General features: G+C 59.0%; 2 protein-coding genes across 2 annotated transcripts; both read right to left on the bottom strand.

Annotated features, from left to right (window-relative positions):
- Positions 1 to 3,267: 3,267 nt before the first annotated feature.
- ERMN (ermin) lies at positions 3,268 to 6,387 on the bottom strand. The gene is given in 5 exon segments (XM_063161339.1): positions 3,268 to 3,610; positions 3,613 to 3,877; positions 3,919 to 4,022; positions 5,730 to 5,816; positions 6,120 to 6,387. Coding segments are annotated over 5 exon segments (834 nt in total). The 5' UTR covers positions 6,373 to 6,387; the 3' UTR covers positions 3,268 to 3,485.
- Positions 6,388 to 11,486: 5,099 nt separating this feature from the next.
- CYTIP (cytohesin 1 interacting protein) lies at positions 11,487 to 22,858 on the bottom strand. Its single transcript, XM_063161338.1, has 12 exons — positions 22,773 to 22,858; positions 22,127 to 22,233; positions 20,522 to 20,573; positions 20,180 to 20,332; positions 19,291 to 19,540; positions 17,821 to 17,882; positions 16,880 to 16,934; positions 14,653 to 14,755; positions 14,446 to 14,539; positions 14,224 to 14,293; positions 13,384 to 13,450; positions 11,487 to 12,298 (listed from the first exon to the last, which is right to left on the bottom strand). Exons 1-12 carry the CDS (start codon positions 22,856 to 22,858, stop codon positions 11,823 to 11,825), a joined length of 1,575 nt encoding a protein of 524 aa, XP_063017408.1. The 3' UTR covers positions 11,487 to 11,822.
- Between the last annotated feature and the right edge of the window lie 381 nt (positions 22,859 to 23,239).

Below are 23,239 nucleotides of genomic sequence, written 5' to 3'. Positions count from 1 at the left end.
AATCCTAAGGAAAGGGTTTTCCATAAAACATGTCTGTGACATCCCAATGCCTATCACCTATGTTAGACACTGAGCTTCTACTCTAAACCAATCCAAAAGTGCCACCATCACCCAGAAGATGGAGGCCAAGAAGAAGAAGGAAAAAGGACAAGGCACGCCCAAATTCCTCCATCTTGGGACCCCAAGCCCCCATTTTAAAAACCAAAAAAAATCTATTTTTTTCACCCCGTGACAAGCTAACTATTATTCTACTTAAACTCTTTTGATTTATAATTCTTCATATAAAGGTTGATAATTGTTTTTTCCAAGGGCTAAATCAAGGTTTCTGAGCCTCCAGGCAGGGGCTTGAGCCCTCCAGGGCAGCCAGAGGGATTTCCTGGGTTCTGACCAGGCAGGGTTTCCACCGCTGGGAGTTCCTGCAGTGGGACGCTGCTGCTGTGCCCTGGGCTGCAGCGGAGGCAGTGCTCTCCTGCTGCCCCTGCGCATGCCTGCAATGGGAGGCAGTGCTCTCCTCTGCCCCTGTGCATGCCTGCAATGGGAGGCAGTGCTCTCCTCCTGGCCCATGCCCCGTGCTGGGCTGGGGGCAGCTCCAGCCCGAGCCTTTGGGTGCATGGCATGAGCATGCACGCGGTGCTCAGGGTGGGCACAGCCCTGCCTCACAGCCCTGCCTCACAGCCCTGCCTCACAGCCCTGCCTCTGCTCTGGGCCCAGCGCAGCCCTGCCTCTGTCGTGCACATCGCTGCTGACAGCATCTGACAGGCTCGGTCTGCCAAAGTATTGACTGGCCCCACAGATTTCCCCAGTTGACTCCTATTCCAGCTGTCTTCCTGATTTTCTCTGCCTCCTTCAGCGCGGCTAGCCCGCAGTCACCATCAGAAAAATGACACGGGCGTTGTTCGGGCAGTCAGCTCGCATCAGGAGCAGGGATTTCATGGCGTTCTGCTTGCTGACATTCAGTCAGCTGTCACAGGGCGGGCAGCAGGCACTCATATGTCACGGTCACATCCCATCGGCAGCGCTGTCACTCGCGGCCGCTGCCCCTCCTGGGGACAATCGCTGGAAATGCTGGATCTGTGCTCGGGGGCTGCAGCCTGCCGGGGCTGCCACTGAGCTGGGCCCCTGCTCCGTGCTGGGACCACTCCCAGGGCACCAGTCAGCCCAGTCTTCCAGAAGCGAGAGCATCGCTGCAGAAATGAGAGCGTCGCTGCAGCAGGCACAGCCGTGCCACCACCCCTACACAGCCCGGGCTGGGCTCCAGGAGCAGCAGAGCTGGGGAGCACCAGCGTGGGGACACACCTGCGTGGGGTGGGGACAGGAGGCCCTGCCGTCCCCGGTGCTGAATTGTTAAATAAAAAAGCAGTAAATGAAGCAAAGGGAGCTGCTCCCTCTGAGCGCAGAGTGTTCGATCTGCCCAGCCCGGGCCCTCTCGAGGGGCTCCCCCCGAGTTAGTGCCAGGCTGAGCCGTAAAGCAAGGCCCCAGGAGGAGCCCCAAAGCACCAATTCCCTGCATTCTGGCCTGCTGGCTCCTCTCTCCGTGCAGGGAAGGGCAATAGCTGAGCTGGTTCTTGCAGCCACAGCCGCTGCAGGTGTCACGACAATTGTCACTTGTCACCTGTCCCCTGTCACCGACACACCCCTTACTCACCTGCCGTCAGCCCGGTCCAGCTCAGCAGAAATGGAGAGAAAGGATTTTGGGGCTGTGGCTGCCATGGCCTGACCAGCACCTGCCTCCAGGTGCCTCTGCTGCAAGGGACAGTGCCCAGATCCCTGTGTGTGCCCTCAGGGCAGTGCAGGCAGCTCCTCACCTGTCCCACCCTGTGCCAGAGCTCCAGCTCCTCACCTGTCCCACCCTGTGCCAGAGCTCCAGCTCCTCACCTGCCCTGCTCCTCACCTGTCCCACCCTGTGCCAGAGCTCCAGCTCCTCACCTGCCCGGCTCCTCACCTGTCCCACCCTGTGCCAGGGCTCCAGCTCCTCACCTGCCCGGCTCCTCACCTGTCCCACCCTGTGCCAGAGCTCCGGCTCCTCACCTGCCCGGCTCCTCACCTGTCCCACCCTGTGCCAGAGCTCCACCTCCTCACCTGCCCGGCTCCTCACCTGTCCCACCCTGTGCCAGAGCTCCGGCTCCTCACCTGCCCGGCTCCGCACCTGCCCGGCTCCTCACCTGTCCCACCCTGTGCCCCCGGGTATGCCAGAGCTCCAGCCCCCCATCCCTGCCCATCCCCTGCCTGTTAACCCCTGGCTGCTCACACCACACGCTCCCGGGGCCAGGCCAGGTGAGCAGGGCTCTCCGGCCCCCCGAGCATCGCAGCGCTTTCAGTTTTTCACTTTTTCCACCCAGGAGAGCGGGAGAGGGCGCTGCGCTCCTCGGCGAGCGAGCGCTGCTCTGCACGGACGGCAAAAGCCAGCCAAGGCTCTCAAAGCCTTGGGCGGCCTTTCCCCCCAAAGCGCCGGGAATGGTCACAGACACCCATAGAATCGGAGTGGTTTGGGGTTAGAAGGGACCCAAAGCCCATCCCGGTGCACGACATCTCCCTGTCGTGGCAGGGTCCCCTCCCCTGTCCCGGGCTGTGCCAGCCCTGTGGTGGCCCTGGCTGGAGCAGCACAGCCGTGTCCCCAAGGGGCCGTGCCACCCCAGGGCAGCTGGCAGAGGGAACAGACCCCCAGTATAGGTTGGTACAAGCACAGCTCAGAACTTGCCCGGGCCAGGGAGCAAACAAACAAGTGTGAATGGCACAATGAGGGCTATGTCTGCCGGCACAATGCAGAATTGCGCCGTATTATTTTCACGACGCCAATAAATAATTGCCTTTATGTAGAACAAGAAAAGCCAAAGCGATATTCAGTGCTGCTGGAGATGTAAAACTAATCCTTTAAAAGGCACTTATGGCTGCAGGAGGCCCTGGATAGCTCCTTCCTTGCCTCCTCTCCCTTGCCAGCAGTCCTCAGCTTTCCCAGATGTTTTCTGGGATGACAAGTACAAAGCTGAGTCCCAACTCCAGACAAATCTAGAGTAAAACAGTTCTAAAATATTGGCACCACTGCATGGTGCTTACACAAAGGTCTTTCAAAATGGAGAAGGGTAATGTCCAGGTGAGACAAAAATAATGGATTAAAACTCACCTGGTTTTGACAAAATAATCTTTAAGATTTTGCACCTAAACTTGGGATGAAAATGAGGACACCTGAGAGAGTCTGACCGGTAGCACTGGGTTACAGTAACGCGGTACAAAGGCAGAGGGAGAAAGGAGGATACCCTGAACATCCAGTGGGTGTGCATTTAGCAAACTGATTATTTATTTTCCTGCGCTACGGATGCCTCCGCCCCCGTCAAAGCCAAGGTGTTAAAATTTCACAGTGTATTATAAATCATGTACAAAAAGAAGAAAAGCAGTGACCTTGTGCTGTGTGAAGAGACACGTTTGGGGGAGCAAAGCAAAGCCAAGCCCAGAGCCAGGGCTCGGTGCGTGAGGCGCTCCCCCTCAGTTCACAAGTGCATCATGGACTCGAACTCGTCGATGCGCTGTTTGGTGTTTCCTTTGCGGATCCTCCGGTAGGAGATTGTGTTGTACCGGGAGTAGCTGTGTCGGGAGATGTCGTTCTTCTTGCCAGCGCGGGCGGCTCCCCCGCCTTCTCCAGCGGGGAGTTGCGGCCGGGGCTGCCCGGGGGCGAGGGCGGCTGGTCCCGCTGCGGCGGCCGGGGCGCCGCGCTGCTCTCCTTCTTCATCTCCATCACCTGCACCTCGTCCTCCTCCGTGTCATCCTCATCCTCCTCGTCCTCCTCCGCCTCCCGGCCGCGTTCCCTCGGGGCTCGGCGCTGCCCGCCGGGCTCTCCGGTGCCTCCCAGCCGGCTGCGGGCGCCGCGCTTGTCCCCGCCGTGCTCGTCCCCGCCGTGCCCGTCCCAGCCGCGCTTGTCCCCGCCGTGCTTGTCCCCTCCGTGCCCGTCCCAGCCGCGCTTGTCCCCGCCGTGCTTGTCCCCTCCGTGCCCGTCCCCGCCGTGCCGGTCCCCTCAGTGCCACCCGGCCCTGCGCGACACGGGGGACACGGCGGCTGCGACTCTACCGCTCCTACCCCAGACTCGCCATTCGGGGAGACACGGGGCCACGCCGGACCCCAACACCTGGGGACAGCTCTCATCCCATCCCATCCCATCCCATCCCATCCCAACCCATCCCATCCCATCCCATCCCATCCCATTATCCCATCCCAGGGAAGGGAAGGGAAGGGAAGGGAAGGGAAGGGAAGGGAAGGGAAGGGAAGGGAAGGGAAGGGAAGGGAAGGGAAGGGAAGGGAAGGGAAGGGAAGGGAAGGGAAGGGAAGGGAAGGAAGGGAAGGGAAGGGAAGGGAAGGGAAGGGAAGGGAAGGGAAGGAAGGGAAGGGAAGGGAAGGGAAGGGAAGGGAAGGGAAGGGAAGGGAAGGAAGGGAAGGGAAGGGAAGGGAAGGGAAGGGAAGGGAAGGGAAGGGAGCCACTGTGGATGCAGTGCCCAGCTGTGCCCATGGGATGTGTCCCTCCCTGCTGCCATGGCCATCTCCCATTTGCCCTGTTTGGCATGTCTCTGCGGTTAATTATGCTTTAGTGTCGAAACAAATGGTCTATTCAAGGTTTTGCCTGTGGGGTCCAGAGTATTAATTAGACTAAATTGGTCGGGTACTAAAAAGCTGCCTGCAATTTGGAGATAAAGCGCTGTGGTTGCAGGGCGGGTGCAGGGGGCCCAGGAGAGATCCTTTAATAGGTTTTATTGTGTGCTCCTAAAGCAGCACAGCTGGAATATGGATGTCAGCTCTAAATGGGAAAGCCTCCACCACTGTTCACCTCCTCACAGCCTAGGCAGTTGCTATGAAATATTAATTTGGCCATGACAAATGTTCAGGATATTTTTCCTTTTGTTAATGGAAGCAGGATTTGCTTGCAGGGCACAGCCCCTGGCTCATTTAGAGCCCACTTCAAAGCTCAGAGAGCATCACCAGCAGCTCCTGGTGCAGCCACCCTTGTCCCAAAGTGTCCTCCCAGACAAGGAGGAGCCTTGTGGTGGGAGATGAGAAAGGAATAATGCCCAGAGCCCCCCTTGGAGAGACAGGGCTGTTCTCCTCCAGTAACACACCATGAAATACTCCTCCTTTGGAGAAGCGGCTGCAGTCTGCATGGTGAAATAAATATGTTCATTTCTGTATACACTCAGTGCATTTTTAGCTCCTGACAGGACGGGCAGTGGCCCCCCTGCAGCTCTGATCACCACAGGAGGTGCCTGAGGCTCCAGCCCTGGCTCCTGCTCATTTCCACCATTTTCACCCGGAAATGAGCACAGCAACACCCAGGAACAGGTGTTTAGGAGAGCTATTTTATGTGGATGCCTGGGCATCGGGGGATTCAACACTTGGTGAATCTGGCAGGAAAATAATTTGGGTTTTGTGAGCACCTGCAGCCTCACGAGGTTTCCTCTGAGCATGGAGCAGAAGACAGAGAATCTCCCATGCCCATGAGGCTGTTGGAACCTCCTGCCTGGAGGCCCCGCGGTGCTTGGATGCCCCACGGCCCATGACACATGTAAAACTCTGGCAGGAAGATACCAGCTCTGGTTTCTAAGGTGCAGCAACTCACAGGTGAGAGATGAGTCACTGCTCCCTGGAATAGAAGGGTCTGACCCAATTGAAATAAAATAATAACCACCTGCATCCACTGTCTCTGTGCTACACACCAGCGGAACCCCGCATTGGGCGGCATTGTGCATTACCTTCCCCTGATCCCTGGCCAGTGGTCCCTGTGTCCTGGATATCCGCTGGTCCCCGCTGCGGTGTCCCAGCGCTCTCCTCTCGCTTTTCTTTGGAAACACAAAGCACAAGACATGGGCTGGTGGAGCAATTAGTGATGGCAATCAGGTTTTAATGGCTGCAGATCAGCAGGTTTTCAGAGCAGATTTAGAATTGCTCATTTCTTTAGTTGTGCTCTTTTCATTGCATCCCTCAAATGTGTCCCAGATTCCGAAATACTCCAAGTCACTCTTACAGCTACCACAGACTGGGAATTTTGGCGAACACTCAGCACATCCCCTTATTCATCAGGCTATAGATAAAGCAGAACTTTTCTCTCCCAACACCTAGAGACAGGCAGCCCCGTACGATACCTTGGCATCGCTGCTCTGCAGCAAAATTCTCAGGAGTGGCGACCTCTGGCAGTGAATTTCTATTTTCCTCCAGATTTTCCTGTTCGGGTGAAGTGTCAGGGCTCGTTTCAGCATTTGCGTACGGGACCGTCCCGAGAGATTTTGCGGTTTCTTGGAGGCCGCCGATGCCCTGGAGCGGGCCGTCCTTCCCCGGCGGGGGAAGGCTCCCGTTGCACGCCGGCATGGTGGCAGCTGCGGGCGCCTCCTCTGTCATGCTGAGGCCGTGCCGGGCCGTGCCGGGCCGGGCCCCGCTCTGTGCCCTGCGCCAGTGGCCCCGGCGTCCCGCGCCCAGCCCGCACCGTCCGCCGTGCCCGGCGCCCGCCAGCCCAATCAGCGCCGCCCTCGGCGCCGGGCTCTGCCCGTTGCATAATTAAATGCACCATTATGATTTACATAAACAAACAATCTGGAGCAAGGAAGCTTTTGTGCCAGCCTGGAGAGCGGGGCTGCGGGCATGTCAGCCCCGCGGGAATAAACAGGAGCTTGTGCTCGGGCACAATGGCTCTTTGTGTGCCCGCTGGCCACAGGGACAGCCTTTGTTCTGACCCCTAATCCCCGGAGGGTGACCACCTTCCCCAGCCTGCCACCTAACCCGCTTAACATTCCCCAGCGGGTTTGCGACGGCAGCCGCGCCGTGGATGGAGCTCACCAGGGATGGAGCTCACCAGGGATGGAGCTCGCTGTGGATAAACCACGCTGTGGATGAACTACACTGTAGCTGAACCTTGCCATAGATGGAGCTTACTGCGCATGAATCTCACCAAGGATGAACCTTGGGGCAGATGGAGCTGGCCGTGGATGAACCTCGCCATGGATGGAGCTCATCACGGGTGAAGCCATGGATGAACCTCGCCATGGATGAACCTCACTGTGGATGAACCTCACTGTGGATGAACCTCACTGTGGAGGAACCTCACTGTGGTTGAAGCTCGCCATGGACGGACCTCACCATGGAGGAACCTCACTGGGGATGAACCTTGCTGTGGATGGAGCTCGCCATGGATGAACCTCACAGTGGATGGAGCTCACCATGGATGGAGCTCACCATGGATGGAGCTCACCATGGATGGAGCTCGCCATGGATGAAGTTTGCTGTGGATGGAGCTTGCTGTGGATGAATCATGCTGTGGATGAACCTCACCATGAATGGACCTCACCATGGATGAGCCTCGCCATGGAGGAACCTCGCCATGGAGGAACCTCGCTGTGGATGGAGCTCGCTGTGGATAAACCTCACTGTGGATGGAATTCACCATGGATGGACCTTGCCATGGATGAGCCTCGCCATGGATGGAGCTCACCATGGATGAATCTTGTCATGGATGGAGCTCACCAAGGATGGAGCTCACAATGGATGGACTTCATCATGGATGAACCTTGCCATGGATGAGCCTCGCCATGGATGAACCTTGCTGTGGATGAACCTCACCATGGATGAACATTGCCATGGATGAAGCTCACCATGGATGAACATTGCCATGGATGAAGCTCACCATGCTCTGGGGCACAATGGATGCACTTTGCCCTCTGGGGAGCAGCCCCAGCAGTGGGACGGGCACAGCCCCACATACAGCACGGTGTCACAGTGTCCACGTGTGCCTGGCCACACACCCTGGACAGCCAGCACTGCTCAGAGGGCCCAGGGCTGCCCCTGGATCCCTGGCAGTGTCCCAGGCGAGGCTGGACAGGGCTTGGAGCACCCTGGGGCAGTGGAAGGTGTCCGTGCCATGGCAGGGGGTGGAACAGGGAACAGGGAGAGCTTTAAGGTCCCTCCCAGCCCAAGACATTCCATGGTTCTCTCAGTGACTCTCAGTCACACCTAAGGCTGGCAGGATTCAGAGGGACGTTTGCAGAGGGAAGCTGGAGAGTCACCCGAGCGGCACGGGGGCATTTCTGACCACAGCTGAACTCGTGTCAACCCTGGTGCCAACGCCAGGTTTACATAACAGTGTAATCTCCTGCTGTGAATGACATTCTGTGTTTGTGCAATACAGCATTTCTGGTATCTTTGGGCTTTAGGGTTTGGAAATCCTCTTGTCAAGTTCAGCCCCCGATTAGAAATGGACCCAAACACTTTCCACTGCTTCAATTCATCTTTTGAGCTTGTGTCTTTAAATCGACAAGCTTTCATTATTGTTTTAAAATTAATTTGGTGTGATTGATTTATAAAAGCCATCCTTTGCTGGAAAACGTTGTCCAAGAAAAGTGAAGGATAAGGTTTGAATGTGAGCTGACAATGAGCAGGGGTTGGTGCCCTCAGGAGGAGAGGCTGAGCACCCAGCAAGGTCTGGTGACTGGAGAGGAGAAGGTTCCTTCCTATTGTCACAGGATCACAGAGCCATTTGGGCTGCAGGATTGCAGAAGGAAAAGGCAGCTGTGGGTTCTTCCCACCACAGGCAGCTGTTTGTGAACAGCTGGGCAAAACCACCCCTCAAGGACAGGGAACAATTCCTTCTGCACAGCCCCCGCAGGGTGGATTTCCGCCTCTTCAAGCTTTTAAAAATGAAAAACCTTTATTCTGTCCAATCTGGTGTGGCACAGCCACGGCTGGGTGTGACCCCACTCACAGCAGCTGGTCCGTGCCAGGAGCACCGGGACTCAGTGCTGGCTCTGTCTGTGGATGAAGAGCGAATCCCCCCGAGCAGGCCAGGCTCAGCCGCCCTCGAGCCACCTGTGCCCTGCTCTGAGCCCGAGAGCGGGGTGTGACCAGCACAGGGGAACAGGGGAACGGGGACAGGGAAACGGGGCAACGGGGCAACGGGGCCCCACGGCCGCGGGGAAAGGGAGCGAAGCGGGGGGCTGCAGGAACCAGCAGAGCAGCAGGAGGGACCCAGCACCACATCCCTGAATGTGGGGCGGGATGGAGTTCAAAAGGCAGCTCCACATCCCTGTCTGTGAGGCAGCACCACATCCCTCATCATGGGGCAGGATGGAGCCCAAAATGCAGCACCACATCCCTGAGTGTGCGACAGGATGGAGCCCAAGAGGCAGCTCCACATCCCTGAGTATGCGACAGGATGGAGCCCAAAATGCAGCACCACATCCCTGAATGTGGGGCAGGATGGAGCCAGGGAGGCAGCACCACATCTCTGACTGTGGGGCAGGATGGAGCCCAAGAGGCAGCTCCACACCCCTGAGTGTGGGACTTGACAGAGCCCAACAGTCAGGATCTGATGGGAGGGTCTGGCCAGTGGGCAACACTCAGCTGAGCAGTTAAGTCCCCTGAGAAGGTCAGGCTCTGTAGCATCCATCAAATTAATTGAAATGTTCAGTTTAAAATCCAATTGCATTCGTCGAGGACCCAGCTGCACTCTGCAGTAAACTTGTGTTACCCTTTCAGCCCCAGGGGGATAAGCAGAGAAAAGATCCACTGGCTGCTGGGAGCTCTGTGATCACCCCTGTGACCAGTGAGAACTCTGCTGCTGCAGGGGCAGAGCCCAGCCCCAGCTTGTGTTGTCACTGTCCCACGCTGCCTGCGCACCCACCCTGCTGCTGCCCCCGACCCAGAGGCACAGCAGGACCCGCCCAGAGCGCTCCCTGCAAGGAGAAACGCCTGTTCAAAGCTGCTGCAGTTGGTTTTATTTCAGAGTGCTTTGGCTGGCCCGTGAGCTCCTTCCTCCCGCAGCTGGGGCTCAGCAGGGCCCGGTGCTGTCACCCACATCCTGTTTGTGACTGCGGTGAGAGCGTGTCGCTGCCGTCCGGAGGCAGCCCGGCCGTGCTCTCGCCCTGCTGGGGAGCTGCACTCCTTCAGCCTCAGCCTGTGGGGTGCTCAGGCTCCCCCAGCATTGCCACGCTCACAGGGAGTGCCTGCATCCCAAACCGTGGCAAATTAATTCATTCTTTTCATGGCTAAAGGAATCACACCTTTGGACTGTAAAGCTGCAATACTCAGGGTTCCTTTCTCAGTGCTGGAGCTGTCCATTCCCTTTGGGCCCTACAACGGCTCTCACCAGATGTTCTGGGTTTTCTGCCCCTGGTGCTTTTGCACACCCCCACATCTGCCTTTAACTCAACATTTTGGCCGAAAAGAACCAGATTTTTTTTCTCCTTTCAGCTGGTGATACTAGCAAAGAAAAGTAAAACTCTGTTTTGAGGCAGAAAATCATGGGCCATAATATTGGATCCACAGCACAGGGGCTCCCAGGCCGAACTGCAGGCCCTCGGTGCAGCAGCATGGACAGGGCATCACCCATGTACACACCATGGGAGCTCCTCTCCTAAGTGCCCTCCAGGCCCCAGACTGTGCCCAGCCCCCTGAGTGCCCTTCATCTTTCCCAGAGCCGCGCCATGTTTCCAGCTGTTTAATCCCCTCCACAGAAATTGCAGAGGCCAGTGCTGACTCTTCTGTCTCAGCAGCGCTGGTGGATCAGAGCAGTTTTGGGAACAGATTGCGTTTGTTTGGAGCTCATCTCACAGGGCAGCTGCTGGGTTCAGCCTGTGGTCTCTGAGAAGCCCAGAGAACCCTGGCACAGCAGCACCTGAGGGTACAACTGCACAGGCTGCCCGGGCAACGGGCGAATGAATGAGTCACACGAGGTCCTGAATTGTATTTTAAGTGCTTCCAGTTGTATTTGAAAAACATCATTAGGCTGCTCGGGCTGAACAAACAGCATTTTCTGTGTGCTGAGAGGGAGCGAAAAACCTCTTGTTGTTCACCTCTGTGCCCATGGTTGTTAATCCCCTCTCCACACACGCTCTGTGTGACCCTGGCTGCCTGAAGCCTCGGCTTCTGGGGAAATCAATGTGAGCAGGTGTGGAGTGCTGAGAGCAGGGGGAACGTGGGACCAAGGGACAGCTCCTGCACTGGTGGGCAGGGTCCCAGCACGGCAGCCCGGGGGTGTCACTGGGTGTCACCACCCTGCCAGTGCCACCAATGCTGCCCGTCCCTGCAGGGCAGCCCTGTGCCCTTCTTCTCTCCTGCTTAGGGATGTCACCACCCTGCCAGTGCCACCAATGCTGCCCGTCCCTGCAGGACAGCCCTCTGCCTTTCTCTCCTGCCTCAGGGAGGTCTCTCCTGCAGGACAGACAGAGCTGCTCCGGGAGCATCACAGACACCCCTCGGGGCTCTGCAGAGCAGCCTGGGGACACGTGCACCTCAGGAGGGTCCTTTCCACATCCCCTGGAATGAGACACCTGGCAAGACGTGGGATATCAGCAGCTGGCAGAGGGTGCAGCTGGCCAGACCAGGCCAGCCCTGGCTTGTCACACCCAGAGCTTGCACAAGGGATGCAAACCTGGCAGAGCAGTTTCATTCCAGAGCACCGTGCCCAGGCTCTCTCTGCCACACACTCCAGGCTCCATCCTCTTCCCATGGGACTCTGTAACTGGTTTTAGAAGAAGCACTCATTTTATTAAAGACCTTTGGAAGACACTGACTCCGGTAACAGGAAATAAATAGCTATCAATTTCGCATTCAATTAAAAACTGTTATTAACAGTAAAGTTCGCTGAGGAAGTTCTGCAAAGGTTCTTCGCATTTTGGAGTCGCTCATTTTTCACGTTAATGAAGAAGAGGTCCACAGAGTGCTCTGATTGAAAATGAAAATAATTAAAACCCCAGAGCCGTGTGGCTCTGATCAGAGCTGTTGTCTGGGCAGTGCCCCGCGGTGCCACCGCCGTGTGCCCCATGGGGCAGCCCCCGGCCGTCGAGGGTGACACTGCGACATCAGACCCGGCTTTCGTCCTCCTCCACGGCGCGCTGGAAGCCCGGGATGAATTTCAGGAGGTGTTTGCGCACGCTGGCGCGGCGGCTCTTGCGCGGGAGGGTGCCGAAGCTGTCCCAGAGCGGGGACGCGGAGCCGCTGCTGGCCAGGCTGGCGCTGCTGCTGGCCAGGCTGATGCTGCGGTGCCACCGCACCGAGGCCCTGCCCGCGGCCCCGGCGCCGTCCCTGCGGAACACGCAGTCATCGTCCAGGCTGGACTGCCGGCTCAGGCTCTCCGCAGCCCAGTCCTCGGCCGCGCCGCCCTGGTAGAAGCTGTCCTCGCTGCCCACCGTCATGGAGCTCAGCCGGCTGCGGGAGCTGCCCTCGCTGGACAGGCGCGGATTGCCCGGCAGGAAGGGTCCCGGCGAGCTGCAGCCACCCACCAAGCCCGGCTCTACCGGCTCCGGTGAGCCCAGCAGGGCGTTGTCGTTCACCTCTCCTGGAAACCAGAGAGCAGCGTGAGCCAGAGAGCGGCGTTGGTCAGAGGGCAGCGTTGGCCAGAGGGCAGCGTTGGCCAGAGGGCAGCGTTAAGCAGGGAGCAGCGTGAGCCAGAGGGCAGCGTTGGTCAGAGGCCACCGTTGGCCAAAGAGCAGCGTTGGCCAAAGGGCAGCATTGGCCAGAGGGCAGCATTGGCCAGAGAGCAGCGTTGGCCAGAGGGCAGCGTTGGTCAGAGGGCAGCGTTGGCCAAAGAGCAGCGTTGGCCAAAGGGCAGCGTTGGCCAGAGGGCAGCATTGGTCAGAGGGCAGCATTGGTCAGAGGGCAGCGTTGGCCAGAGGGCAGCGTTGGCCAGCGGGCAGCGTTGGTCAGAGGGCAGCATTGGCCAAAGAGCAGCGTTGGCCAAAGGGCAGCGTTGGCCAAAGGGCAGCATTGGTCAGAGGGCAGCGTTGGCCAGAGGGCAGCATTGGTCAGAGGGCAGCGTTGGCCAGAGGGCAGCGTTGGCCAGAGGGCAGCGTTGGTCAGAGGGCAGCGTTGGTCAGAGGGCAGTGTTAAGCAGAGAAGAGCGTTGGCCAGAGGGCAGCGTTGGCCAAAGGGCAGCGTTGGACAGAGGGCAGTGTTAACCAGAGAGCAGCGTTAACCAGGGAGCAGCATTAACCAGAGAGCAGCGTTGGTCAGAGAGCAGCGTTGGCCAGAGAGCAGTTTGTCCAGCCCGCCCCTCGCCAGGAGCAGCGCTCTGTGCCCTGGCAGCACGGGGAGCATCGTGCCCAGCCCTTGGCGCAGGGAGCAGTCCCTTCCTACGTGGGCAGCTGTTCCTGCTTGTGAGGTGCTCCCTTCATCCTGGGCAGTCCACAGGAAACCCAACCCAGCCCCTTCCCCATATAACCAAAGTAAGAATGGAAAATTTTCCCACCCACATAAACTCCCAGCCCAGGACTGATGCAAGGGGCCCTTGGTCAAGCAGCAGCCAAGGTCACTGCCCTCGGCACAGAGCGTTCCCAGGCCAGCCCCTCTCCCTCCTGGGCAGGGAAGGGAAGGCAGAGCCGGTGGGATGGCAGAGTTTCTCAGAAGGGTCCCGCACACACGTACCGTGCAGCAGGAGCCGCTCCCGGGCCAGCAGCGCCCGCAGCTCTCCCCAGCGCTGGTGCAGCGCCTGCTGTGGGACAGGGAACAGCAGCTCGGTCAGTCCAGGGAAGCCAAACGGCCTGTGCAAGCGCAGGCCACCCTCGGGAAGCACCCGGCTGCGCCAGAGTTTGGCAAACTTCTTCCAGAAAACGGGGGCTGGCTCATGGCTGAGGCACGAAGCACTGCCCTGTCCCGTTTGGGAAGGGAGCAGCCTGGAACCTGCCTGGGGAGCACGGAGCCCCCTGCCCCCAGCTGAGGCAATGCCAGCGCCCTTCTGCAGCCCTGCCCCGCCCTGGAGCCCCCACCAGAGCGGGCACCCTCCTCTCCTCACAGCAGGAATGGCACGGGCACCCCCGCCCGCCCTGGGGGCACGCCTGGACATCCTGACAGCCCCAGCGGCACCAGCCACCCAACACCCAGCAATGCCCTGCCTCAGCTCTGGGGGTGAAACACAGCACTGCAGAGCTGGTTAGAAACGCCAAACAGCGAGCCTGTGCCTGGGGACAGCGCGGGAGGCGCCTCCCCACAGCCCATGAGCTCCGTGCAGATTCCCACACCCAAAGTGACCAGCCTAAGCTCACCCGGGCAGCGCTGGGGTGTGACCACATTCCTCCTCTATTCCTGGTTTCCATAAAATAACATCAGGGGCACCAGGGCAGGGGTGGCTGGGGGTGCTGGCAGCAGGGAAGCCAAGGGTGTCAGCCCTTGCCAGGATCCCCTGTCCCATGGACACCCACTGCCCCCATCAGCAGTGACCCACAGCCATCTCCATTTGACAGGGGAACAAACAATTAATCCCATTACCTTCAGAGCCCTCAGTTTGGTCTTCAGCTCCATTTTCCTCAGGAAAAAGGCCCCGTTGACAGTCTCTAACCTGTGGGAAGGGTGGTGCTGCCCTGAGGCACAGAGGCTCTGCCCAGCCTTGGGATTTCTGCCCCAGGCACTGCAGGGCTGTGGGGCAGCACGGTGCTGCCTTCAGAGGCAGAGGAAATGAGGCCAAAGCCCACCCAAAGGAGAGACACCCACCTCAAGTAGTTCCCTGAAGATTTTATCAAGTCCACTATTTGCTTGTGCCCAAAGCCCTCGACGCTGACGCCGTTGATGCAGGTGAGGATGTCACCTGCCGGGGACACACACAGAGGCCAGGCTGGCACCAGCAGCCCCTGCCCACCTGCCCTGCTCCAGGGAACAGCCACGGCACCCCGGAGGGCAGGAGCGCCCAGGGACAGTTACCAGTCTGGAGGCCGGAGAGGTGGGCAGGGCTCTCCTCCTGGATCCTGCAGACACACGTGCACACCTCCAGGGAGAAATCACTCTGGTGTGGGAACCTGATGGTCTGCCAATGCCAAAGGAACACAGTTACCGACCCTGGAGCCACGAGAAACAGCTAAATTCAGCACTTTTTCAATGAGAAGGCTGTGATGAGCAGAGCACACTACATGCAAGTGAGATCAAAATGCTATAACCCGACAATTAAAAATGCATTTGTACCGCAGAAAACAGTAGACACTTGACAGGTGCCTGTGCACTGGGTTTGGGAATAAAACTCAACAAGCAAGTTTTAAAAACAGGCTGATGCCTGGTGGGTTTTTGTTTGTTTGTTTGTTTGTTTGTTGTTTAAAACAAAATGTTTTACAGCAAGCTGGTTATTCAGCATTAAAAATTCTGTGACTTCAACCAAGAATGCGTCAGCATGGGTGGGAATGGCTTTCTGGAAGGATGTCTCATGTTCCTAGGGGAACATGACAGGATGGGCCTGGGGCTTTCCAAGGGATTGACTCCAATTCATTGGGGATGCTGTGTGGAGTCAGCTGCTGCTACCAGCCAGCTCGGTTTGCATGGGAGCTGAAAACACAGAACATCTAAACTTACTTTTGCTCTTCTGGCCTCTGGAACTTGTCACCCACACACATCCCCACGGTCCTCGAAGCGCTTTTTATTTTTGACGTGCACATTTAGCTGAGCATTTAGTAACTGTAATTACTCTAAATCCCTTGTGTGGTTATGGGTGCTGACAAGAATTCAGAAAAATGCAAACTGCGGTGCCGCAGCCTGTGCGGGTCCCGCGGCAGCAGGAAACCTTTCCTGCGACATGCAAATACCACCCCAGTTTCCTGGAAACCTGCCCCTGCCCCTTCTAGCCACAGACAGCTCATTGGGAGCCCACGTTTCTCAGCCAGGGTGGAACAAAGGGAGGGAGCCGGGGAAGTTCAGAGCTGCTCTGGCCAAATCCCCCCGTGCCCTGGCGATCCCAGCCTGTGGAATAGCAGTAAAACTGGTGCCTAAGCTAAGAGTGACGAGTGAAGCATGAGCCCCTGCAGATGGAGACCGAAAGCCTCGCATCATCTTATTCTGCTTTGCCTGAATTTATCTCCTAGTGATGGAACTGCGGCTCCTAAACACCCTCAGAGGCTGACGGATGCTGCCTCTCTGCAGCCCTATGAAGTGCTCACACTGAATGTATGTTCAGGAAGAAAACGTGCCAAGAACAATTATTTTTAATCAGAATGCCACGTTTAATGAAAATCTGCCCTGACAATTTACACAAAGGCCCAATAATTGACTCAATTATCCTCCCTTCTGAAAGGTCTCCTCTGTTCACGAGCTGAGTGCTGACCCCCTCATTAGTCACAGACCCAAACTGGGCAAAGTTAAGCTTTTCCTAGTACACTAATTTCACAGAAAACACGTTTTCCCCTCGTGTGCAGACAGAGGAAAGCACTTTGAAGGTGCCCTGCTGCTGGCAGGCAGATCCCTCTGCCCCCAAAGTTATCCCTTTATTGCAGGGATCACTTTTTAGCTGTACCCAGGATTTCAGCAGACCTGCTGATCAGGAGTTACCTTTCTCACAAAAACCCACAAACACAGACTCTGCCCCTAGCAGTGCTCCTGGTAACATTCTGGTTCTCCTGCTTGATGACTTACTGACTTCTACACCAAACAGAATCTCCTCCTATATGATTTAGCTCCTGCCCCAAAAGTCATGCTTAGCAGGTATTTATGGAATAATATTGTATGGAATAATATCTTCCTGAAAAGTACATATCTCTCTGTGCTTATTAAAGGAGGTAGCAAAAAGCCAGTATAAGGTGATTTTTAAGAGAGTTTTTTGGTCTTTCTCATTTGAAAATATTCTTGTATACAATTCTCCCAAAAATATTCACTTATTTTTGGAGGAAAGAAGGCACTATCATTGCCTCCTATTTGGATTTGGATGGGATTTCTCCTGCATTCAACAGTCTTGTGAGAAGGCCAGAAATTCTCATCTGTGACTTTCACCATGAAAAAATCCTCGGAGAAACATCCCTGTCTTGTATGAGTGCTGTAATCCCTTCAGATTTCACAGGCTCTGACAGACCCTTCCTCTGCTCTGGCCTGCCTAAGCTGCTTTGGGCATATGGCACTTCAGACTCCGCACACACTTTGCTTTTAGTGAAACAGCTTGTCACTTAGGTCTTACCTGGATTTCAAACCCAAACATCTCCTTGTCTTCTTTCAATATAGAAACGAAGTTCCTGCAGGAGGAGCACACAGAATTCATGCAAGCTGCTCATTGTGGGCCTCATTTCCACCCAAAACAGGGGTGTCCCCCCATTGCCCCTCCCTGTGCCTGCAGGGTGTCACCACACCGTGGGGTGCCACCACACTGTCCCTCCCTGTGCCCACGGGGTGTCACCACACTGTGGGGTGTCCCCCCATTGTCCCTCCCTGTGCCATGGGGTGTCACCACACTGTGGGGTGTCCCCCCATTGTCCCTCCCTGTGCCACGGGGTGTCACCACACTGTGGGGTGCCACCACACTGTCCCTCCCTGTGCCCACGGGGTGTCACCACACTGTGGGGTGCCACCACACTGTCCCTCCCTGTGCCCACGGGGTGCCACCACACTGTGGGGTGCCACCACACTGTCCCTCCCTGTGCCCACGGGGTGTCACCACACCATGGGGTGCCACCACACTGTCCCTCCCTGTGCCCACGGGGTGTCACCACACTGTGGGGTGTCCCCCCATTGTCCCTCCCTGTGCCACGGGGTGTCACCACACCATGGGGTGCCACCACACTGTCCCTCCCTGTGCCCACGGGGTGTCACCACACTGTGGGGTGCCACCACACTGTCCCTCCCTGTGCCCACAGGGTGTCACCACACTGTGGGGTGCCACCACACTGTCCCTCCCAAGGTGGTGCTGCCCGTTCCCATGCCCAAGGCAAAGGGCACGGCTGCACCTGCCCATCCCAGGTGCTGGGTACCACTCTGTGCCTCGCACCCCAATCCCACCTGGGCTGCCACAGTTCCCCAGACACAGCTTTCATGCAGAACAAGGCAGGAGCAGTGACTAGAATCACAGAATCACAGAATCACAGAATCACAGAATCACAGAATCACAGAATCATAGAACCATACCTCTGTGGCTTGGTGGGGTCGCCCAATGAAATGGATCTGGCCAGGGCAAGCTGTGAAACAGGAGAGGAAAGGCATCAGTAGGTTTGTGGTTCTTTGAGGCACTCAGATAAAACCAGCAGTTCAGAGATGAACTAAAAGCAGCTGCTGGCATCCCACCAACACCTCTGCCTTGGTCGAAGGAGAGCTTGAACTTTCTGACCAGGAGGAAAAGCATCTGGAGGCCAAATCCTCCTGTCAGATGCTGGTGGCAAGCTCAGAGCACAGATCACACCTCTGTTGTGCCAAGAGCTCATCTCACTTTGGTCCCTTTCCTCTAAAATTCTGTGTGTGTTTACAAACTGAGCACTGCCAGGAGAGGCACCCAGCACCCCGAGGCAGGGAGAGCACACCCTGAGCCCTGCACAGCATCTCCAGCCAGGCCCTGCTCAGGCCAGGGACCCTGTGCCTGGAGAGCTCCCTGGGAGAGCCAGGTCTGTGCCAAACATGGGGTTCTGTTGGGTTCTTGCCCTAAAAGTGAGCCGGGAATAAGGAGTTGCACTGTCAGTGAGATGTCTGCAGCCAGCAGAGCTGATGTCTCCTCAGCAGGATGAAGGGGTGCCGCGGTGTGACCTGCTGCAGAAACAGCCCCCTCACGGACGGGGTGCATTTACTGCGAGGGACAGGGCAGGAGAGGGCGGCCGGGTGCAATCAACCCTTCTGGGGACATGAGAGGGCCTGGGCGAGGCAGCCCTGCCCCGGGCACGGGCTCTGCAGTGCCACCTTGGCCCTGGTGCAGCTCAGCTTTGCCAGCCCCAGCCACAGCACCGCCACTGTCACCTCAACCCTCCCGGCTACCGAGGGCTCCGGTGGGGCTGCAGCCCCCTGGGCACCCCCTCCCAGGGCCAGCTCTGCCGAGGGAAGGTCCAGGGCCCCTCTGCAGCCGAGCAAGCAAAGCCTGGAGAGCACAGCTAGCGCAGCAGAGCTTCTGGTTGTGCTTTCAGGTCCTCACGCCCCACAGACACCTTGTGTTGTGCTCCCTCGTGTCAGACAAACAGCCCAGAGCTGAGCTGCTCAGCCGACACTGACAGAACCCAGGGAGCTGTGCTGCCCTGTGCTGCTCTGGGGAAGGAACAGCCCAGCAGTGGAGCCAGCCCAGAAACACCCCAGATCCACACGGAAATGGCTCGTGGTGTCATTGCTGCCAGCCTGCAGGACAGGGCAGCCAGGCCTGCCCCAGGTAAATGCACTTTTGAAGGAGCACTCGGACAGCACAAACCCTCCCTGGCTGCCCTCAGTGCTGGAGATGCAGAGTGCAGCCGGGCCCTTCTCAGCCCGAGCATCCCTCACTCTCTCGAGCTCCCCGCACCGCCAGCGCTGCCAGAGCTCCCCTGGCACCCCAAACCAGCCCGCAGTCTCCCTCCCAGCCCCGCCCAGCCCGGCCCGCAGCACAGAGAGCCCGGGGGTCCGTCCCGGCCCGGGCACAGCCCGTACCTGCCTGCGGCCGCGGGGCAGCGTGCCCACCGTGCTGGCCAGGTGCTGCATCCTCCGGCCGTCGGCGGGCGGTGCCGGCTCCTCGCAGGAGCTGCAGCTGGAGCTGGGCTGCAGGAGCCGCCGCAGGGCCATGGGTGAGCTGGAGCTGGGCTGCAGGAGCCGCCGTGCCGGGCTCAGGGTGAGCAGCGCCAGGTTCGGGGTGAGCGCCGTGCCGTGCCGAGCTGTGGGTGAGCGCTGTGCCTTGGCCGGGCTTGGGGCGGCTCCCGGGGCTCAGGGTGAGCGCTGTGCCAGGTTCAGGGTGAATGCTGCGCCGTGCGAGGCTCAGGGCAGCTCCTGGGGTTCAGGATGAGAGCTGTGCCGTGCCGGACTCAGGGTGAGCTCTGTGCCATGGCCGGGTATGCCGAGCCCCGTGCCCGGCTCAGGGTGAGCGCTGTGCCATGCCCGGCTCAGGGTGAGCGCTGTGCCATGCCCGGCTCAGGGTGAGCGCTGTGCCATGCCCAGGTGTGCCGAGCCCCGTGCCCGGCTCAGGGTGAGCCCTGTGCCATGCCCGGGTGTGCCGAGCCCCGTGCCTGGCCCCGCTGCTCCGCTCCGAGCAGGGCGAGGGCGGAAGGGCCTCCACGTGATCTGTGGTTTAGGTGCGACTTACACAAATCCCTCCTAGCAGAGCCCCAGGCCTCGGTGCGCCTTGTGCTCACACGGCAGTTAACAATCGGGCTTGGCAGTTGCGGAAATCTGCTTAATTTTTCCATTCCTGAGCACAGTTCTCACCAGCAGCTGCTGCTCTGCCAGGGTTTGTCCTCACAGCCCTGCCCGCCCCGGGCACTCACCCGACCCCAACCTGCTCACACTCTGACGTGCTCGGCATCCCTGGCATCCCTGCATCCCTCACCTTGGCAAGGACGGGAAAGTGACGCCGCCCTCGGTAATGGTGTCAGCGCCCTCCGCCAGCTGCGGAGGGAAACAGGAGCTGCCGGCCGGGAGCAGAGGCTGGGGCAGGGCAGGGTGAGGGCAGGACAGCGCCCTCAGCCACACTCGGGTGTCCCTGGGGACCGAGGCACAGCAAAGCCCTGCAGAGCCCCCAGGGCACAGGGCGCTGCCAGGGACAGGCACGGTGCCAGGGACAGCCCAGGCCAGATGCCATCCCTGCACCTTTCCTGCATGGCCAGAGCTCGCGGAACATCGACGGCTCTGAGAACTTCTGGCTGGGCTGGTTTTTCTCTCCAGTTATTACCTGACCTGTTGTTGCTTCAGCATGGCTTTGAAGAGCCTCAGGTTCCCTGCTCCTGGACGGGATGGAGAGGCACAGGCAGCAGCCCTGGGCCTGTCCCTGCTACCCCTCAGGCACAGGTCAGCAGTGCAGGAGGACAGGAGAGCCCTGGGCAGAGCAGTTCTAGAGCTGACAGCCACCAGCCAAGCCCTGAGCACCCACAGAGCCCTGGCACCAGTCCTGCAGCCATGGAGCCCTGTGTCTCTGCTGCTGGGCACGGCTCTGTGTCCCCACCGCTGGCCCTGCTGGCTGTCAGTGACCTGCAGCAGCTGCTGGCCATCCTGACAGACCCTCACTGCGACAGTTCTTGTTGGGACAAACACCAAGGGAAGAACTGCACACAGCAGCCAGACCTGGACACAATTAACCCTGGCTGGGATGTGAGCCTGCAAGGGGAAAAGCAGGGGCCCTGTATCAAAACATAGAAGTAATAAAAACACACGGGTTACTGTCATTTTTCTGAGTACAGACCTTTTACGTACCTTGATGAAGCATTGCCACACACACCTGTGACTGCCAGCTCCAGGAGGACAGGCTGGCAGGGCCCAGGCGGGAGAGGGGGCAGCCAGGACTGTGGGGTGAGGCTGCTGGGCACTGTCCGCCAGCTGTGTGGAAGCTCAGTGCAGGCTGGCATGACAGATCAAGGCAGAGCTGCTCTGCACACCTTCTGTAAGGGCCCTGCCTCTGCCAGCTGCAGCAGAGCTGCTGGATGGGTGTCCGTGGAGGAGGGACAGGGATGGGTGTCCAGGGAGGATGGACAGTGATGGGTGCCCATGGAGGAGCTGCAGGATGGGTGTCCAGGGAGGATGGACAGGGATGGGTGTCCATGGAGGATGGACAGTGATGGGTGTCCAGGCAGGAGGGACAGTGATGGGTGTCCGTGGAGGATGGACAGTGATGGGTGTCCAGGGAGGAGGGACAGGGATGGGTGTCCAGGGAGGAGGGACAGGGATGGGTTCCCAGGGAGGAGGGACAGGGGTGGGTGTCCAGGGAAGATGGACAGGGATGGGCGCCCGTGGAGGAGGGACAGGGATGGGTGTCCAGGGAGGAGGGACAGGGATGGGTGCCCATGGAGGATGGACAGGGATGGGTGTCCAGGCAGGAGGGACAGGGATGGGTGTCCGTGGAGGAGCTGCAGGATGGGTGTCCGTGGAGGATGGACAGGGATGGGTGTCTGTGGAAGAGGGACAGGGATGGGTGTCCAGGGAGGAGCTGCAGGATGGGTGTCCGTGGAGGAGGGACAGGGATGGGTGCCCATGAAGGAGGAACAGTGATGGGTGTCCATGGAGGAGTGCAGGATGGGTGTCCGTGGAGGAGGGACAGGGATGGGTGCCCGTGGAGGATGGACAGGGATGGGTGTCCAGGGAAGATGGACAGGGATGGGTGTCCGTGGAGGAGCTGCAGGATGGGTGTCCATGGAGGAGGTGCCCACACTTGCTGGTGCAGATGAGCCCTTAGTGCCAGGGAAGCATTGGGACGGAGCTTCCCCCACTCCAGGGGATCCCCTCACTGCCCTGGATGGCTGAAATGTCAGTACAAACCCATCCTAAAGGTTCATCCCGCAAAAACCCGGCATCTCAGGGCGCAGAAACAGCCTGTCAGGAATCCTCTGCTCCTCCCACGCGGAGGAGGGCGGGTGGCTGGTCTGTGGCGTGCCTGCGGTCCCCGTGCCTCTCCTGGCGGACAGACAGCGACAGGGAAGTGCTGCACACAGCAGCACCACAGCAAGGCATTCAGATGTCTGTGCTTCACCTCCGAGTTCCTTGGGAGAACCCCTCCGGGCTAAGGGGAGGAAAAACGATGCTCAAAAAGCACAGTGGGCGAGGGGGAAAGCTCTCTCCCTTTTCCTGAGGGAAATATCTGCGCCCCCGGGTGCCATGTGCTCACTCGCCGAGGCGCGGTGCCCCGGGTGACTCAAAGCCTCTTCCCCTTTTCCTGCTCACGGTCACCGCGCTGATGCTTGAAAACAAAGCGCGTTTCGCTTCCTCCGGCAGCCCTTTCTGACGCTCCTGAAACCCGGTGACTCATCTGCAAACAAGCTGAGGGCAGAAATGAACGACGCCGCTCACCGGAGCACACAGCAGGACCTCGGTGCGAGCTGCTCCAGCAGACCCGTTACCCTGGGCTGCTCTGTGCCCTGCACAGCCGCGCACCCTGCATCCCTGGCAGGAGCCCCTGGCCCCGGCAGGGCTCACGGTGCCCGGGCAGGGCTCACGGTGTGCCCGGGCAGGTCACACAGGGATGCCCTGCCCCAGGCTCCTCCCGGGCACGGCGCCGGTTCGGTGCCAGGGCCGGAGCCATGGGCGCCCTCCTCCAGCGCAGGCTGCTCCTGCCCGCTCCAGCCCGGCTCCCAGGGACGGGGCTCTCATCCCTCCGGGGCTGCAGCGCCCGCAGGGTGTCTGCCCCAGCCCCCGACCCGCGCAAAGGAGGAGCCATCCCCCCTCGGTGGGTGGGACACAGCCCTCGGGGGCTCGGGAGCCGCTCCCCTCCTCACTGCCGAGCGCACACCGGGGGCTGCGGGGGACCCGATGGACTCAGCAATAGGAACCTGGGCAATCAGCCCGTTCTCTTTCCCAGCCAGCCCGCACCGAGCGGGGTCTGCCGTGTGCCAGCCTCGCAGGCCGGCATGTGCAGCCGGGGCACGACACCCAGGGCAGAGGCACCGCCCGCCTCCACCTTTCC

The sequence above is a fragment of the Melospiza melodia genome, chromosome 8 (assembly GCF_035770615.1).
Source record: "Melospiza melodia melodia isolate bMelMel2 chromosome 8, bMelMel2.pri, whole genome shotgun sequence".
NCBI classification, from domain to species: Eukaryota; Metazoa; Chordata; class Aves; order Passeriformes; family Passerellidae; genus Melospiza; species Melospiza melodia.
This window is presented reverse-complemented; position numbering and strand designations above follow the sequence as displayed.